General features: G+C 34.5%; 1 protein-coding gene across 1 annotated transcript in view; it reads right to left on the bottom strand.

Moving 5' to 3' along the window:
- Nucleotides 1-20,806, bottom strand: part of LOC150075740 (uncharacterized) — a 311,310-nt gene that overhangs the window by 139,030 nt on the left and 151,474 nt on the right. The window contains exons 12-13 of the mRNA XM_090387858.1: nucleotides 19,397-19,839; nucleotides 7,566-7,990 (exon numbers count right to left, since the gene is read on the bottom strand). Coding sequence (XP_090243984.1) covers nucleotides 7,566-7,990; nucleotides 19,397-19,839 — 868 coding nt within the window. The remainder of the gene's footprint in view (nucleotides 1-7,565; nucleotides 7,991-19,396; nucleotides 19,840-20,806) is intronic.

The following is a 20,806-nucleotide window of genomic DNA, read 5'->3' as shown; positions in this document are numbered from 1 at the left end:
AGGGAATGGTGTGATTTTTTTTTTTTTTTTTTGGCTGATGCTGCATAAGCTCATACACTTGCTTTCTTGCATCACATGCCACTACTACTACTACTACTCACCTGAGGGGGCATAAATGCAAACAGAGGAAAGACAATTGTAGAATAGATCCACAAAAATTTGCCTTTAGCCAGGGGGTGGTTGATAGTTGGAACAAACTTCCATCTGTAATGGAGGTCAGCAACTTAAATAAGTTCAAGGCAGAACTAGACAAACATTTGGAGTGAATGGATGGGAGAAATGGGAAGTGTGTTTTTTTTTTTGGCTGATGCTACATAAGCTTGCTTTCTTGCTCATATACCCTACGAATGCTAATATCAATAATAAGCCATGTAATAATTATTTTATTTTTATTATTGTATTTTAATAATAAAATAATTAAAATACAATATTAACAAAATAATGATTACTAATTATTTGTTTATTTATAGGGTATAATGCAGTAAACCAACTCAGGTTATTTTTGCCTAATGGCTCACTTTGTACTCATACTTTAATTCTATATCATCATGCTAAAGTCTTATCACACATCTGCTCTTTTGGCCTTAAGGCCCACTGAGTACTTCTATATTGCTTATACACTCTTACTGTAGTAATTATTTTACAGACTAATGTAATGTTAAATCATTAATTTGATGGCATTAATCTGATCTGGTATACTTTTGTTACTTTTCCATTATTATTTAATAATAGATCAAATATATATATGGACTTTTGTGGGCAAGTTCTGTGGAGTAAGCCCATGTGTAAACCCACATGGGCTAATGTACATTGTTAAATACACATACAAAGTAGAAATGTGTGCTACAGAATGATCATTTTCAAATAACAGTCATGGAATGGTTCCATAAAAACTATAAATTGTCAAAACTTATTCTATTTTCATTAATACATAATACACTATGACTTGTTATGTAACATATTAAAAGTCAAAGTATTAAATAAAAGTTTATTTAAAATATGAGTATTAATAAAACATGACATGAACAATAATGTTCCATTTTTGATGGCCAATTTTTCAATTAGTCCATAAAAGAAACCCCCCCCCCCAACAAACAGGATTTTTCTCTTATTGAACCGTTTTTTTTTAAGAAAAATTCTCTTATTTTTTTCTTTTGTTGCTTTTTAATTATCTTTTTTAATAACAAATTTTATTTTGAACATGCAGTTTCCTTTCACTGTTTGCATTCATGTGGGAACTCATGCTGGCAAAACTTTAAAACTTCAATATTTAATGGGTTTTTTATTTTTATTTGAAACACATTTTTTTTACACTAACTGTTCATACAGTACAGGCAGTAACTATATGTATATATAGGTACTGTATATAAATTTTTATGCACAAAATATATAACAAATTAAAACATGCAATGAATACTCATAAAATGAAAGATGTTAGTGAGAAAGAATGTAACATGGCATGTTTGTTTGATTTAGGTTTTTATGGTGCAAAGGCGACTAAGGCCATGATGCACCAAGTCCACATGTGTAACATGGTAGTGAGGGGGGTGCATGCGTGTGTGCGTGTGTAGCTTTAAATTTTCATGTGTAATAGCAGACAAGGTGTCAAAATAAATTTGCACATAACTAGAGCAGGTATTGCAGCATGTGATGGCATGTTATAACAGAATAAGCTGCATGTATATATATGCACACAGTAAACTCCTGTTACCGTTTTTTTATGAAGACCCCAAACATGAGAGGTATTAGAACCTATAGTACCATTCTTGGGTTGGAGGAGGAGGAGAAGACGAAAGAAGATATTTGTTGACATCAGACTTGAACTTCTGTAATTTTCAGGAAATACATACAAAGGAAGGTTGTTCCAGAAAACGGCAGTAAATGAATAAACGAAGAAGATGAAACGTTCATTCTGTGAGTTTGAAGTTGGACAGTAAATGGATGTTGGATGGGGGCGACACTTGTTCGGACTGTTTTGAAAGAGATAGCAGGAATTATAGAAACCAATCCAGAAGAACAGTGCCCATGGAAGTATCTCTAGAAAAGATATGCAGCAGAAACAGTACATCTATGAGACAGCAAGTGGAGACTCTCTCTTAGAGAGGAGTCATTAATTAACCTAACTGCCCTCTTCTGAATGGATGTGGGAACAATAGTCCATGGTAGGGCGGATTTACGATTTGTACAGAGTGAACAGCTGTTTAGAAGAAAAGTAACGCCGAGAGCAAAAGAGAAAACCAAGTTTTTTAGATGCAGAGAAAGCAATATTTGTAATGTGTTTGTGCCAAGAGAGAGATTAGAAGTCAGGGTAATCCCCAAAAGCAATATACCATTTTGCTTAGAAATTGGAGTGTCACCAAAGATAAGCATAAGAGCAGAAAAATTCTTTTTGCAAGATAAGACAAGACTGAGTTTTAGAAGGATTGAAATCAACTAAGTTGTCTTTGTCCCACTGGGGAATTACCTGGAGATCAGCATTTAAGGAATTGGTAGCAGATATTTGAGAAGTTGAAGCTGATTGAGCAGGGCAAGGTTTCTCAAAATGGAAAGTGGAATGCAATGTGCTATCATTCGCAAAACTATGGATACGATTTCCAGTCAATGGAAGAAGGTCATTAATATACAAGAGGAAAAGAGTGGGGGTAACCTTGGGGGATACCAGCATTAGTGGAAAAGTTAGAACACAGAGAGCCATCTACCATCACCCTCAGTGAGCGATCAGAGAGAAAACTGGATAACCAATTACAAAAAACAGTTGGCAAACCATAAGATGGAAGTTTGTTTAGGAGACCTTTATGCCAAACACAATTGAAAGCCTTTGAGATGTCAAAAGCAACTGATTGTGTTTCACGAACTTTTCCATTGAATTAGTCCACAAATGGGTTACATAAGCCAGAATATCACCAGTGAATTGACACTGACGGAATCCATACTGGCGATCATTGATCAGACAGAAGGTTTCTACGTAGTTTAAGAGTTGGCGGTTAATTGATTTCTCCATTACTTTACAAAGAGTAGAAGTAATTGCAATGGGACGATAATTGGATGGGAGGGACTTGTCACCCTTTTTAGGAACTGGATGGATATGAGCAAATTTCAAAGCAGAAGAAAAAACACATTTGGAATAAGAAAGTGAAAAAAATGCGGCAAAGAACAGGAGTAAGTTCAGGAGCACAGGTTTTGAGAACAAGTGGAAAAATACCATCAGGACCTGGAACTTTCTTAGCATCAAGATTCCTCAAAATTTTTCTGACATCCTTTTGACGGAAGACCACAGGAGGCATTGAATGGAGCACGTTGGAAATGGTGGGAGGTGCTTTACCAAGATCATTAAATACAGGAGTTGGAAGAAAAATGGGATGCTAGCAGGTCAGCTTTATCTTTGGCTGAAGTGACAACAGAACCAACTTGTTTTGACAGAGGTGCGAGCAGAGATGGGAAAAAGTTGCGGCCAATAAGCTTTGGCAAGAGACCAGAATGCTTGGCTGTCATTAGGGCAAGAAGAAAGTTTTCTACTCTTAGACTGTTCAAAATCTAGTTTGGACTGATTTTGTGCAGGCAGAAAATGAAACTGAAGATTTGGAAACAAGCCAATTACGATATGCGACATTCTTCTCTTGAACAGCCTTAGCACATTTATTGGAAAACTAAGGTTTAGATAAAGGACGAGATTTTAAAGTGGAGTGTGGGACAAAGGATTTCATTCCTACAAGAATAATTTCACTGACACGACCTGAGCAAATGTTGACATCAGAAGTTTTGAAACAGTAATCCGACCAAGGAATAGAAGAAAACAAATCTCGCAGGTCATCCCATTTTGCATTCTTTTAATGCCAAACAACATGGTTGGGAATTAGCATTAGCATTAGTAGAGGCATTTGATGCAAGAAAGCAAGCTTATGCAGCAACAGCCAAAAAAAAAAAAAAAAATAAATAAATAAATAAAAAATAACCACTTCCACTTCACCCCTCTGTTTGTTCGAAATACCTGTCCAGCCGAGCCTTAAACTTATTTAGGCTGTCAACTTCCACGACAAGGGATGGAAGTCTATTCCACCAACCAACCACCCGCTGGCTAAAGGCAAATTTCCTCACGTCTATCCTACATCTGTCTTTTCTCAATTTGAATTTATGCCCTCTCAGGTGATTATTCTGAGCAAGAGGAAGAATCCCATCAGCATTGAGTATGCTCAAACCATTCAAGGCTTTATACACCTCTATCAGATCACCTCGCCGGTGCCTAGTCTCCAGACACTGTAATTTGCAAAACTTAAGCCTTTCTTCGTAAGAGCACCCCTTTATTCCATTCGCTAATCTTGTTGCCCTTCTCTGTACTTGTTCCAGCACCTCTACATCCTTCTTGAAATGAGGCCTCCAGACCTGTATACAGTACTCTAGGTGTGGTCTGACCATTGCCTTATACAAGGGAATAATCACCTCCTTATCCCTGCTAGAAAAATTTCTATATATCATCGACAATACACCATGAGCTACTCTTGCAGCCCGTCTGCACTGTTCAGAAAACTTCATATCTGCCTGCGCAACCACCCCCAGGTCCCTTTCATTCTCTACCACTGTCAGTGTAGTACCACAGAGTTGATACGTTGCTCTGGGGTTGCTGTTTCCCATATGTAGTACTTTATATTTGTCAATGCTAAACTTCATTTGCCACCTCTCAGCCCATCTGCTCAACCTTTCCAGATCCTGTTGCAGTAGCACAGTGTCAGTAGTGTCCTTGACAACCCTGCCAACATTTGTATCGTCTGCAAACTTGGACATTAAGCTTGATATACCGTCATCAATATCATTTATAAATACAGAAAACAATAATGGACCCAATACTGAACCCTGAGGGACTCCACTAATAACATTAGTCCACGATGAGCAGTGTCCATTGATTACCACTCTCTGTCTTCTCCCCCTCAACCACCCCTTTATCCATAGCAGCAATTTGCCTCCAATGCCACACTGCTCCAATTTGTGCAGCAGCCTTCCATGTGCAACAATATCAAAAGCCTTTCTAAGATCCAAGTATATAATATCAAAGTTATTCCCTGCATCCAGTTCTTTTGTGACTGCATCATAGTATCCAATCAAATTGGTCAGGCAAGACTTCCATAGCCATGAGATAAAGGCTGCATCGGAGAAGAGACAATCACCAAGTTGTGATCTGAGATGCTTAAAGAACCACTCACTGCGACAATGTACTTAGAAGGGTTGTTTGTGAGAAAAAAATCAAGCATGTTGGCTGTATGGTTAGGATTGTCCTGTATTCTGGTAGGTAAATGAACAATCTGTGCAAGGTCATTAGTAATTGCAAAAGCCTCAACATCTCAACCAGCTGGGTCTGTGTGATTAGAGAATGGAAGCCAGCTAGAGCAGTGAACATTAAAATCACCAAGGAAAATTACTTCACTGTTAGGACAAGTTGGACTGAAGAAAGTCAAGTTGCAAAGAGAGGAAGTCAAAGAGCTCCAAGTGATTAGTGGATTTGGGAGAACGGTAGAGACAACACATGTATTTGACAGAATGAGGTAGAGAGATTTTTAACCAAAGAAGGTCGAAAAGAGGAGATTCCATATTACCAAGTCTCTAACAGGGAATATCGGAATGGACATATGCACACAAGTACCACCTTTGAGACAAAAGGAATCCTACAGTGAATAATTTGGGCAACTGAGATGAGCAGTGGTTGAATCAACCGATAACTGAGATTCTGTCAGAAAAAGTACATGGGGGTTGGCAGACTGCAAGTGGAAATGGACATCGTTGAGCGTAGAACTGAGACCATGTATATGTGTAAATTGGACTAGGAAGTGTTTGGGAGGTTTAGATCTTTTTTTCAGATAAGCTTACTCTATTAGTTTGACTATTCATGGTCTTAAACTTCACACTTAAAAGGTAGGACAAAAACAAATTTTAGTATTTATCATAAGACTACAAACACGGCAATGTGTCTTCACCACAGTAGTTATCACTCGTATTCATATAAGAGGTCCATCAAGTTGAACCAGTTTTTAAATGTGTACAAATATTCAACTACACAACTTGCAGTACACACAGAAATAGATGAATTGACTAAGAGGTTTCTAAATAGAGGATACCCTCTTGCCTTTATTAATAGTATAGATAAAATACTAACGATAAAGTAATTAACACTAGACATAATGACAGGATCAATAAAAATATTTTATTACAATTCTGTATATAGAACACTGGTACAGACAACTTAATCTTTTTAGAGGTACTGAAATGAAAATAGTGGCTTAACCGACACATAAATTACATTCGATATTATGGAATCGCTTGGTATTATCTTCTTCTGAACAGTCGCATCACCTCATCTACAGCATTTCTTGTAGGGATTGTGACTCCGCTTACCAGATGCGTGCCAATGCTTCAGAACTAGCATTTCTTGCGATAAACGAAAATCACGCATTTCTTTTTAACCAAGCTAAAATTCTGAATATTTGGCATAATTATACTAAATTGTTAATTGCCAAAACCTTAGAGATGAAACTATTCATGGTCGTTCAAAAGCATGCGCACTAAAAATTAATCTCCTATTAATAATGTAACACACACACACACACACACACACACACTATTTGCCAGTTTTATTCCAACTTGTGAGCACAACACATGTCGAAAAATTTTGGTCCACTTCAGGAAGAAATTTTTAGTGGATTTTATATATTTTATTTTTCATCATATTTTAATCGTATTCTAGCATATGTTTAACTTGCATTTTTTCTGACAATGTCTTCCCTCACTAGAGGTTACATAGGGTTTGATATTTCTGGGGTCGGGTTAGGGTCTACGACTGCGATCCTGGGGTATTGAATTACTCGTGGGCTGATAGTGAGGAATACACTGAGTTTTAAAATTATTTTAAATTATCATTCATAATTAAGAGAGTTGTATAAGAAGAATTTCTATAGATGGAATAAAAGTATATCCTTTGTTATTCTTGAATTATAATACTAACACTGAAATATCAACTGTTAATGATGAATGAATGATCTTTATAATGCTCTAAAGAGCTTATAGGAACTTAGTATGCAGTCACAGCAAGGTGCTTGGGGCTAAAAATAAAATAAAATAAAATACACTAAAATAGAGGTGACTGGACAGAGCAGAACATTAGCAATGTGCCCATATGTAACTTTACTGAAGAGAATTCAACTATTCACACAGCAGAAAGTGCTTTTATTCCTAACATTAAAATAAATAATTTCTTAATTTCTTAATAAATAAATAATTTAATTTTTTTAAAAAAATAAATATTTTTTTAAAAAAATAAATATTTTTTTAATAAAATGGATTAATTTCATCCATGTATTTTATTAAAATACTACATAAATGCTGTTGAAGCATTCACTTCTTTAATGAGATAAACCCTTCCATTTATCATTTAAAAATAAGCTAATAATTTTTTGATTATTATTTTTTTTTTTAATAAACACTTCTAATAGAATAGAACACTTCTTCTAGAATATTCAGAATATAAACCTATAGAATAGAATTCTAATAGGCCTAGAAAGATACTGTGCAAACTGCTTTACCTATTGGTCTAGTTCCTCCTATTTCACATAAAAATTGTGCTATTTTCCCAGCGTGGATAGCAAGATTATTAGGATGGGAAGTAAAAAACGGATCCCGACATGATTTACTTCGTAAATTTGGATTTTTGAATTTGGGAACTGGTAATACTGCTGAAAACTTGGGAAGAAGAGTTCTCGGTTTTGGCACAGGTTGGGGACTTAGAGTAGCTGTTCCGTCAGTCAGGAAAGAGGCCGAATCTTTCTGTTCTTCTGTGCTGACCGATAACATATTTTTGATATTCTTTTCATGAAGACTAGTATGTGTGATATTTTCAATAATATCCTGAGCAGATGCATGCTGATTTTCATTGTCAGATTCAGTTGATGAGAACTCTAGAGAACCGACTGAATGATTTTCTGAAAGTTCTGATATATCATCTAATTCCCTAGGAAAATAAACAAATGAAAATTAAGTTATATAAGAATTATTTGAAAACATTTAAATTTATTTGATATAATAAATAATAAAAATGCAGGTAAATAAAAAAATAAAAAGAGAGATGAACTCTTGAAATTTTTGTTATTGTTTTATTTCTATTTGAAACAAATTCACCAGATATCGATTTCCAGAATAAGTAATTAATGTTTGGCATCCAATAAACTTTTCGTAAACTTTTGTTTCCAGTTACATCGTTACTGAATTTTTTTTCTGTTTCACTACATTAAGGGAAGTGGATAATATTTTTGTAATATATGAACAACTGATCTAAAACCATGGTTCTTAACAAAAACTAAAGAAATGAAGAGCATCATTATTTACGTGAGGACTAATATTAACTACAAACAAACTGGAAATTGGGTGAAAAATATAGAAGTATGCTAAAAATGTCGTGTTAGGTCAGAATGCATTTGTGTCTACAATTCTGTGCAGACATGATAAGAGGGCCTCTACAAGTCTTTTTTTTCGGCAGGGAAGAAGGAATTTTTCTCAGCATAGTCTATTCTGATTGGTAAAAGGAACTCATTATTAAGATGGAATTCACTTTGGAGAAGATGCAAAGGTCTTAGCTGATATCAGAGAGGAGACCTTAAAGCTATGTTTGCATCTTTGCTGAGCATACTCAAGTTCTACCTGTAATTACCATATTCACAGAAATAAGTAGGTGCTCAAATCTCTAGAAAATGAAGGCAACAGGTATAGTTACCTCCTCTGGAAACCCAGATGTTGGTTTCACATATCCACAACTTCTGGTTTTATAGATTAGTGTCAAGTACTTGAAAACAGATATGCATGCTGGATGGTTTCAATAAAAATACGAGACATAAACAACAAAAATTTGGTCCAAAAAAAAAAAAAAATAATAAATAAATAAAAATATTAGAGTTAATGGAATTATCAATTCTCACTGGAAGGTGGTAGATTATAGTGAGCAACTTTAATTAAAATATAATACAGCTACAATAACATCTGTTTTCAGAGCTCTTATCAACCTATATTTCAATGTGAAACTTATCTGTTTACAATTTCATTGAAACAATTGGAAATTATTATTCTGGCTATGTGAGAATAATATAGATTGAAGAATACAGTTCTATATAAATGGCAACAATGGTTGCAAAATTTATTAAAACTTCAAAACCTACAATGGAAACTGAACATAATTAAAATTAAAACTAACAAAAATATAACATGATAATAAAATTTAATTAGAAAGTACTGAACTTACTCAATTTTTTTTTTACTAGACAAGCTCAAATACAAGACAATCTGGATTAAAACTGGACACCTGGAAACCCTAGCCACAGGAAAATAAAACTTAGTCATAAGAAATGTATCAGTGATGTATACAAAATTTATTCCCTCTACATAGTAATTCTTGGAGTGTTGTAAATAAAAAGAACAAATTAGCTTCTCTTCAGGTAAACTAATGCTAATATTTAGGGATAGCTGAGAGACATGGAGCCAGGAGAAGATAAGGGATGAAGAATTTCATTGTATAAGGGGGGGGGGGGGAAGAGAGAATGCTTTTTATCAAAAACTGCCTAAATAAAATTGCCAGTGCTGAAGGAAGATGATAGTAGAGTATGTTATAAGTCAAAGAGTACAGGATAAAAAAAAAAAAAAAAAAAATATATATATATATATATATATATATATATATATATATATATCTTGTACTGGAGAAATAGCAAAGGATAAAGAGGAGGAGAGTTGAGGTATGCTTCTTATCAGAAGCTGCCTGAAAGAGAACAGATTGAATGGACAAGCAAGAATGAATGACATTAAACTTTCTTAAGTTTTATTTCCTATTTCAGTCGGTGGCTGCAAGAATATCCTATGTATTTTCCTGATCCCACTAAAGCCCATTTATTGCTTTATAATGACTGTCTCATTATGACTTGAGGGATCTCCACTGAATCCAAGGATTCAGGGCAGGTCTCTAAAGAGTGGAGAAGTGCAAACATCTCCAGTATTTAGGGACTTTGACTTCAGGGAAAATAATGGAATTAGTGGCTAAAGAAGTAATGCAGGATCATCTTGACAGGAATGCAGAATACAGTAATCATAGTATTGATCCATTTAAGGGAGATTCAGTCTGACTAATCTGATTAGACAATATGAAATATTCAAATTAGATGCAAAAAATCATTAGGGTTTAATAAAGCTTTTGATGCTGTTCTACATGAAAGGCTGCTATACAAACTTGAGGAGTGTACCACAAAACTTTTTAGCGACGACCAACAAACTAACTTAAAATTAATTTATTAAAATAAATAATATCTACATAAATTACTAAAACAGAGATAAAATATAAAATAAAATAGTGTTAAAATACAATAAGGTAAAAGCGTAAGTTAAATAAGGTAAGTCAAAATACAATAAAATATGGACAAAACTAATAAAATATGCCGTAGCTTTCGAGATGATGTGCCTCTTCATCCGCTTAGTCGGTGAATGGTGTGTTGCAGTATATATATATGTTGGTTAAAACAGCAAAAGTCAGCTAGCATGATCATGCATCACGAGTCTAGTCATGCTCGGCTGACTTTTAACCAACATATATATATATACTGCAATACACCGTTCACCGACTAAGCTGATGAAGAGGCACGTAGTCTCAAAAGCACTGTATATATTATTAGTTTTGTCCATATTTTATTGTATTTTAACGCTCTTATTTTATCTCTGTTTTAGTAATTTATGTAGATATTATTTATTTTAAGTCAGTCTGTCGGTTGTCGCTAGAAAGTTTTGTGATATGCAACCTGAAGCTCAAGGCCTGTTTTCCAATGAGCAGTATATCATTAGGAAAAAGAAAAAGTTAATGCTATTGATAAAGGGATGGTTCAGTGGCAGGATACAGAGTGGCTACTGTTGGCTCTAGTATTAGCCATATAGTTCAAGGAAACCATAGGCTTTGCTACACCGGCCAAAAAAAAAAAAAAAAATTAAATGCTTTCCTCCTCATGTGAGGAACTATTCACTTGATCTTTGAATTTCTTCAAACTGTCAACCTCAATTATCTGCAGAGGCAACTTGTTCCAGCAATCAACAACTGGCTAAAATAAAACATCTTACAATCTTATGTCAGGGATGTCAGAATTTTTTTTTTTATAGTAACTATTTTTTTTGTTTAGAAATCGCAAAAATGATGGGCAAACGCAAGAGTTGTGCTTTCAATTAAACAAAAACTTGGAATTATTGAAAAGTTTGAAAATGGTGCATCCGTTAAATCTCCAAAGAACCATTATAATGTTGGTGACCAAACCATATGCGACATTGTAAAAAATAAAGGGAAGCTTTTCGATTTAAAATCGACATCATAAAAAAAGAAAGTATTGTATTGGAGACGCGAGTAGTACATGTTAAGTTTTTCAGGTTTTTTTCCATGGTTAACCACGGGTAACTGATTCAGTGGATATGGGGGCACAACTGTACTTTCATTGTTATCATATGTTCGGTTATAAGAATCAATTTTGAATGCCTTTGTGATATTTCTGGAGGTCATGACCATAAAACAATTTGCAGTTTCCAGTTTACTGGGAACTGCAAATTGTTTTGTACTGTTAGCATAATCTATTATAAATGGGTAGTAAACTCGATCTGATTGCATTTGCAATACTTGTTGTTGTTGTTGTTATTTGGTTTTTAGGAGCATTAGCAACTAAGGCCATATTGCTCCGGGGATATGCGGTGGTCATTCCCTGACCTTTCTGCATCCTCCATATTTGGTGGTTCACGGGCTCGAAACCCTGTCTAATCAAGAAGCATGTGCTACGCACTGCTGCTCCTGCCCACGGAGGCGCCATTTGCAATACTACCAATACCTGGAATTCTGTGGGTTTTTACATCGTTATAGTGAAATGCGTTTCCACTTATATGGAATCTTCAATCATATAAAAAACAAATTTTCAGAATCTTCTTTTAATTTTCATGTTACTCTGTATCTCACTTGCAATTTGTGCATGCCGTGTCCTTTGTTATTGATTGCTTGTCTTTTTTACTGTTTTAAATTTTTCAACAAAAAAAAATTCAGTGAACAGAAATATCAAGTAGCATATACATATTACAACAGTAATTAAGCTATGCACATAAGTGTAAATTTATTTTTATTTTGCTAACCTATGGAAAATGTTCTTCCGATTTTCACGTATCATTTAATTTTATTAATTGGCATTTTTCAATTTGGCATCAGCCATTTTCAATCCACTGCAGGATGAAGGCCTCTCCAAAAACTTTCCAGTTCCTTCTGTTTTGTGCAATGGCCATTCATTTACTACCCACGAACTGTTGAAAATTTCATCTGTCCATCTCCGTTGTTGTCTTCCAGGTTTTCTTTTAGCTCCTCTTGGGTACCATTCTGTTATTTTCTTAGTTCATCTGCCATCAATGTCTTTGAGTTATGTGTCCTGCCCAAGTCCATTCCATTTCAGTTCTTTAGTTTTGATAAGAATGTCCTTTGTGTTTGCTGCCTAATCCATATCCAACAGTTTGATTCCTAGTATAATTCATTCCATTCTTCGCTGTGTAGTTTTCAGCTTCTCTTCCATTCTTTTGGTGAATGCCTAAGTTTCACTTCTATAAGTCGTGGTTGGTAGTATATATTGGTTCATTATTTTACGCTTCAGACAAATTTGGATACTGCTCCTCAGTATGTCACTATATTTCCTGAATGCTATCCATCCAAAATTTATTCTTCTCTTGACTTCCAGCCAATGACTTGTCCCTTTTCAATTACTGCTCCTTTGATGATTATATCCCTTTCTGTGGCATACTTTTTTTTTTTTTTTTTTTAATGAAAACCCCAAACACGAAAGGTATCAAAACCTATAGTACTTAGTACCGTGCATGGGTTGAAGGAGAAGTATGGGGGGAGGGGGATGCCGGAAACTTTGCTCTAGATACTTGTTCATTATTACTTTTGTTTTAGCCATATTCATCTTTAGTCCAAAATCCTTACTAATTCTGCAGAACTCATTAAGATTTTCTTCTAATTCTTTGAGATTGTGGCATATGATCACAATGTCATCTGCAAATTGCATATGGTTTAGGTACTCTCCATTCACACTGACTTCTATCTGCAACCAGTCCAATCTTCTAAAAGCTTCAAGGGCTGCAGTAAACAACTTCGGAGATATATCTCCTTGTTAAACTCCTATCTCAATTTTAAATTTGTTACTGTTTTTGTCTAGCCTAATAAAGGAGGTAGCATTCTTGTATATTTTCTTCAAAATCATAATGTATGGGGTCTCTATGCCTTGTCTTTCTAGTGCTTGAAACATTATGTTATGCTGTATGGAGTCAAATGCCTTTTCATAATCCACAAATGCCAGGCATAATGGTGTTTTATATTCATTTGTATTCTCCATTAGCTGTGATATTATGTGACGGTACGCCATAGTTGAGAATCCTGTCCTAAAGCCAGCTTGCTCTTTCGGTTTATTCTCATCAAGTATCCTTTCTAATCTGTTAATAATGACCCTTGTGAGCAACTTGTAGATGTGAGACAAGCTAATTGGTCTATAACTTCCAATTTCTTATTTATCTCTTTTCCCTTCATGCCTTTCCTAATGTATTTTGTGCAGAGTCTTGCCAGTTTGTGTCATGTCTCTTCGTCAGAATTTTAACAACTCTACAGTAACTTTATCTTCACCCAGGGCTTTCTGATTCTTCATTTTCTTCAATGCATGTTCTACCTCATCGGGGAGGATATCAGGTATGTCGCATGTGTTGCTAATTTGTGGTCAATCTTGCATCATTTTCTCATTCCTTATATAATTCTTTATAGTAGTCTTCTGCTATTTATAAGTACGTCATCACTATTCTATGGTTTCATTATCATTTGTCTTTCTGTATTACTGTTGATTTAAGTCCTTTGTTTTCCCTTTTCCCTTAATGCCTGTTCTACTTTTCTTCTGTTAAATCTTCTTATGTCCTCTTTCTGTCTCTTTCTGTGGCTTTGCATAACTCAGTATACTCAATTTTGACCTTGTCAGTGTTTATCTTGTCTTCATTTGTCATCTTCGGTTCATCACGACAAGCATTTGACTAATTTTTTCTTCTTTGGATTTATTTTTACCTATAGGTTTCTTGGGCTTTATCACTTTCAAAAGGTTGCTGTATTCCTCGTTGATATCTCGGTCCTGAAAAGTCTGCAGAATCTCAAACTCGTTCTTAAGTTCCAGTACATACTGCTTTTTCTTCTCTTTGTATTATTTACTCAAGTCAGTTTTTTTCTTTCTTTTCTTACATCTATATCAAGTGTGCATCTTACCATTCTGTGATCACTTCAACATTTACCTTGTTCAGGATGATAACACCATTCACAATATATTCTTCTGCTAGTGAGGATGAAGTCAATTTCAGTAGTTGTCACTCCTTTTGGGCTCTTCCAAGTTCACTTTCTGTTCACTCTTTTCTTGAAAAAAAAGTGTTCATTACTGACATTCCTCGAGATTCTGCAAATTCCACAAGTCTTTCACTTCTTTCATTCCTTTCACCAATTCCAAACTTTCCTATAGTTTCCCCTTTCTGCACTGTTTTGTCTCTTTCCAACTTTAGTGTTGAAGTCCCACATAATAATGGTGTAGTGAGTTTTCTGTTCATCAAGAAGTCTCTCAATTATGTGTATATTTCTTCAACCTCTTCATCATCATGGCTCGATGTTGTGCACATATCATTAAAACCTTTAGTTTGTACCTCTTAGAAATCCTGAGTAGTAGTCCTGACACCTTTGGTGATGTACTTTTCAATTCTAAAACGTTATTTTTTATATCTTTATGGACCAGAAAGCTAACTCCACCCTTGCTCTTTTCACTGTTTCCATTGGTGTACAGCAGATTTCCACTTGATATATTTACAAGTGATTAATTTCTTCTTCTTGCTTGCCAAGCTGATGATATTCCAATTCCCATTTTCTAATTCCTTTTCCAGCTCTAATATCCTATCTTCACTGATGAGTGATCTTGCATTGTAACGGGCTAAGTTTGGTACATGGCAGCCTGGTCGTACCCAGAGATTCTTAGCACCCTCTGCTTCCACTCTGATCCTCTCGCTGCTGGGGACTGAGAGCCATTTGTTTCATCGCATTGTCATGTGCTGGAGGGTTTGATCTTTTCCTCTTCATGCTGACCAGGCCTCTTGAAGAGGACCACTCCACACAATCATTGCCATCAAAGTGACGTAACAGGGTTTACCATCGAGGTGTGCATGAGTAGATTTCAGGGAGGCAGGCCGACCAGACTTCTCTTAAATCTTCTAAAATAGAAAGATATTGGCAAGGTAATAGAGTGTAAATTTGTGCTTTATATCTTTACTTTTATAGCCTATGGATAATATTCCTCCTATTTTCGCTTATCAGAATCGCTGTTTAATAGAATTAAAATTCAATTTGCAAACGGGATCACAATAACCACACTTACCACATATTCTTTAATGAATCGAGAGTATCATAAAGTGAACCAATCGTGAAGTGGAGGTTCACAGTGTACTCTTAAATCCATGTGCAATCAAATGGTTTAAGAGTATCTCAGATGGGTCTGTATTTTAATGTCATTACCCTTAACTTTTAACTGCTCTAGTTCCCACTGGTTGGCTCCCTAGTCAGTATGATCGGGTTCCAGAGTATTTAAAGCACTCCAAACTTTTTTTTTTAATGCAGAGTTCCCCAGTGTGGTATAATTTTGTGTCTCCAGTGGTACAGATCAGTTTCCCCATGGTCAAATTATAAAACTCTTCCTTGTAATAAGGTACCTGCTCACTGAATGGATTAAACACTATTTATGTCCATAAAGTCATTTAAGCATGTTTTTAAATGCCAGTTTCTTATTAAAACCTTGTAATGTTATATATATCATCAACCTTTTTAACTTCTCTTAGTACATAATTTTATAAACACAAAAATCTTGGTTCTGAAGACAGATTTCAATACTAAAATCCATTTCAATAAAAAATAACCAATTTTATTTAATTATTGAGATTATTTGGGGTTTAATTATATCAAATGTCCTTTTCATACCAATAAAATAAACTATTTTATTAAAATACTTCACATGGAAAATTGTCTTTGTTAAATCTTCATTAAAAAATTATTGTTATCAGAGTGATAATGCCACTCTACTAACATTTAGGGCGCTTCTGTAGCCAGGTGGGCAGCAGCAGCAGCAGCAGTGCATAGCACACGCTTCTTGATTAGACTGGAGTTCGAGCCCGTGACCACCAAATACGGAGGATGCGGAAAGGTCAGGGAATGACCACCGCATATCCCCGGAGCAATATGGCCTTAGTTGCTAATGCTCCTAAAAACCAAATAACAACAATAACTAACAGTTAACAACAATAATTTAATAGAAGCATCATTATACTTCACATGGAAAATTGTCTTTGTTAAATCTTCATTAAAAAATTATTGTTATCAGAGTGATAATGCCACTCTACTAACATTTAGGGCGCTTCTGTAGCCAGGTGGGCAGCAGCAGCAGCAGCAGCAGTGCATAGCACACGCTTCTTGATTAGACTGGAGTTCGAGCCCGTGACCACCAAATACGGAGGATGCGGAAAGGTCAGGGAATGACCACCGCATATCCCCGGAGCAATATGGCCTTAGTTGCTAATGCTCCTAAAAACCAAATAACAACAATAACTAACAGTTAACAACAATAATTTAATAGAAGCATCATTATACTTCACATGGAAAATTGTCTTTGTTAAATCTTCATTAAAAAATTATTGTTATCAGAGTGATAGTGCCACTCTACTAACAGTTAACAACAATAATTTAATAGAAGCATCATTATACGATGATGCTTCTATTAAATTACAATTCCCACATGTCCAGACAATAGACTGGGCCATTTTACACACTTTTTTGAACAACCCTCATAAAAGTTCTGCAACATTTATTATAAAATTTCTTTTACTTGAGTTATAGTTTTAGAGGTTTACATTAGTTAACTTTACTAAAAAGGGATTTAGATGCCAGTGTCTAATCTTCCTCCTTTTAAAAAAAAAAGGAAAAAAAAAAAACATAATACTGTATTTGCATGGAGGGAAATAATTCAACCATCATGCTTGAAATACCATTCTGCACAAAAATACAAATAATTCTTGTATATTTAGCTGATATGAATTATGCACCAACAAAATTTCTTATTACAACTCTGAATAATGTATCCACCATTAACAGTTGTAATAAGTTCATAATTGTCATGCCATATAACTACTAATTAAGTGATGAAAGTGTAAGTTCCAATAATGTTATACTCATTCTACCTTTTCTGTTTTGAAACTTTGTATAGTCTAAAGCAAAGAATGCAAATAAATGCATTTAAACTTTTCATAAATTAATCAGTACCAACTGATTAACATCAGAGATTATTGCCTTATTATTACAGTGATATATTTTAAAATTTCTTATGTTGAAAGAATTTCTGTTCATATTGTTCATGATTTTGATGATTAATAAATAAGCCAGTGAGAATCAGAGTTGTGTAAATTATCAATTTTAAAAAATCACTTACACCCACAAACATAACCTTAAACTTTCTTTCTTTTATTTTGTGAGAAACTTAAGTCATTAATCCTTCAGACTACCATACATCACAATTGTACAGTTCAAAAATTAAGAACTGTTACAAAAGAGTGGTGTAAGTCACTGTAAAGTTACCTTACATCACTAACAATGAAAATGGTAGTTTTTCTAATTGTTTGAAGAAATTACACTTACACATTACTGTAATTATTTTCCAAGGCAATTTTAAAACTTTTAAAGTTTAGTAAGCCAACTTACATTTATTTAAATTATTACTAAGGAATCTTTACTGGATAACCTTGTGGTTGGTAATATTCATATTATTTCAAGTGTAATTTCACTGTTGTTGGCATCTACGAACAAAAAATATTAAAGTGGCATCAGCTCATTGAAAGAAAATGTATATTATTTGTAGTGAGCAGTCCAAAGTTTTTTTCATACATCACTAGGCAGAAAAAAATAAAACTGAAATAGATGCCAGTCAATTAGTTAAAAATCAGTGGTGAGCAATTAACAATCATACCAACCCCCCCAATCAGGGGGCACACCTGGTAGTATGGTACTTTAATCATTATTATGGATGAAATGGATTCGGTTTGAAAAAAAAGTCATCCTTTTGAAATTCTGTGCAAGTAGACCCTTTAAGATTTTATGGATTTTCAAATGTTGAATTTAAAAGCAAAACTTGGTTAGCTTTTGAATTTTTAAAAACTAGCCAAAAATTGTTGTCAGTTATTGCAATGAAAAATTATACTAAAGAAACAACCAGGCACAAAGCTGAAGAAAAATAATATCATGGAGCTCTTGTCTTTTATTCCTTCTGTGTGCCACACCAACCAAGGAAGCAAAATATGAGGGGCCTTTAAGACTATGAAGAATAGGTTTAAAAGTCATCATACAGAATTTAGCTGTTGTGTTTTCTATTTTAAAAAATATTTTTTGTTATTAAAGTTCCAGTATTTTCTAATTTATTTGCTTCTCATCTTATTTCATGTGAAAATTAAAATAAAGTGTTATATTTTCTTCATTCATTTTTATTAACCTTAAATGAGAGTGGCATAATAAAGGTTAAGGGCTATAAAGCCTCAAGCTATGAAAAAATTCACATTCTGAATTTTCTAATAGCTTCAGGCTTTCTTTCATAGCCTTTAACCTTTATTATTATTATTATTATTAATGATGATTCATATGCACAATGATATTAGAGCTGCCCATACACATCATTACCACACAGCCGAATTTGAAGCAAGCCAATATTTGTGATAGTGGCATAAGTAATGTTTGCTATTAAGAAAACATACATTTTTTCCAATGTTTTTAATTTCAGTAATCTTCTACGACAACATTTTGCAAACTGGGGTCCGTGGACCCCTGGGGGTATTGTAGACCTGTTCCAGAGGGTCTGCGAAATGGTCTCTGGAACTGGTCAAATTATTCGTTCTATGTATAGCAAACTGATGATAAATAAAGTTATCGACCCCTATAGGCGTCTGCAAACTTTTTTGATATTTGAAGGGGTTCGTTCGTAGATGTAGATCTCAGTAGTTTGAGAACCACTGTTCTATGATATTTCAATTCTTTTCCTATAATAATGACAGTTATTAAGAGATTTCATCATGGATTTTTCTCTGATGTGGTACTAAAAACAATGAAACACTGGAAAGAGTGTAAATTTAAAATATTTGACTTACACCACACCACACCGATTCTCACTGCCTTAAATATTATTAAACAGTTTACATATAAATAAAATGCTATTTAATTTTTATACATATTTTGATAAATTAAGATATTCAAAGTTTTAATAACAAATTAACTTACCTAGACCCAATTTTCACCTGAACATTTTCATTAGAATTAGGAATGAGCATATATGGGGGATCATTGTAGCTTCCAATTAATTGATATTTTAAGCTACTGTACAGAGGAAGCCTTCGTTTTCTGAATAACCAATTGTCTTCCCAGCTTGATACTGAAGTCATACAGACAGTGGAATCTGTTGTTTCATTTCCATTATCCTCAGGTACTTCAATAATGTCTAATCCCAGCTCTGGAAATGGAACTTTCTGGTTTAACCTTAAATCCCAGTCATCCAGTAAATTTAAGTCTGGTAAATTATCACAATAATGCTTCATTTTTCCTGAATTAGATAATGAAATATCATCCAATTTTGAATATTCACTAGAGTTGCAATTCCTATTGCCATGATCTTCATCAGAATCTGTGTATTCTTCTCTCGTAACTTCTTCAATTTCTTCAACCTGCTGTAGAAACCAAACAAATCATCAACAAATTCACAGACAGACAGACAGACAGACAAAGAAAGAAAGAAAGAAAGAAAAAGAGAGAGAGAGAGAGAGAGAGAGAGAGAGGAGAGAGAGAGAGAGAGAGAGAGAGAGATTAAAAAAAAATTTAAAAAAAATTTTAAATTGAATAATATTAGTGTTAAATTAGTAGTGGCAAATGATGCAAGAAAGCAAGCTTATACAGCAGGGATTGGAAAACTTTAGTGAAGAGCCATTTTTGATCTAATAAACAAAAAAAAAAAAAAAGAGTTTTTTTTTTTTTAGGAGCATTAGCAACTAAGGCCATATTGCTCCGGGAATATGCGGTGGTCATTCCCTGACCTTTCCGCATCCTCCGTATTTGGTGGTGACGGGCTTGAACCCCGGTCTAATCAAGAAGCGTGTGCTATACACTGCTATTGCTGCTCCTTCCCACCTGGCTACGGAGGCGCCAGAGAGAGAGAGAGAGAGAGAGAGAGAGAGAGAGAGAGAGAGAGAGAGAGAGAGAATCCAAAGAGCCCCACCTCAGCTCAAGCTAGGGGGAGATGGAAGGAGTTTAAGAAATGGAATAGAGTGGGAAGGTGTTTTATTAAAAAAGCATATATTTTGAAATATTATTTATTTCAAGGCTTATTACAAGGCTGTTGCATGTCACCAACACTTTTCAAAATTTATATCGACATCTGCCTAAGATCCTGGTCAAAAAAATGCAATAAAATGGGATTGCCAAATCAATAAGAACACCTATATTCACAATTTACTTTTTGCAGATGATCAGGTGGTGATAGTACAAGACTTAGAAGATGCAGTCTATGCATTGTTTGAGGAATATAAAAGATGGGATCTAAAAATCAATTTTAGCAAGACTTAAATGTTGTGTTTGGGATCAGGACATTCTAAATATCAAAGGTTTTAAAATCAAACAAGTCAATAAATTCAAATATTT

This window comes from Mastigoproctus giganteus, chromosome 13, assembly GCF_048544385.1.
Source record: "Mastigoproctus giganteus isolate SK-2022 chromosome 13, ASM4854438v1, whole genome shotgun sequence".
NCBI classification, from domain to species: domain Eukaryota; kingdom Metazoa; phylum Arthropoda; class Arachnida; order Uropygi; family Thelyphonidae; genus Mastigoproctus; species Mastigoproctus giganteus.
This window is presented reverse-complemented; position numbering and strand designations above follow the sequence as displayed.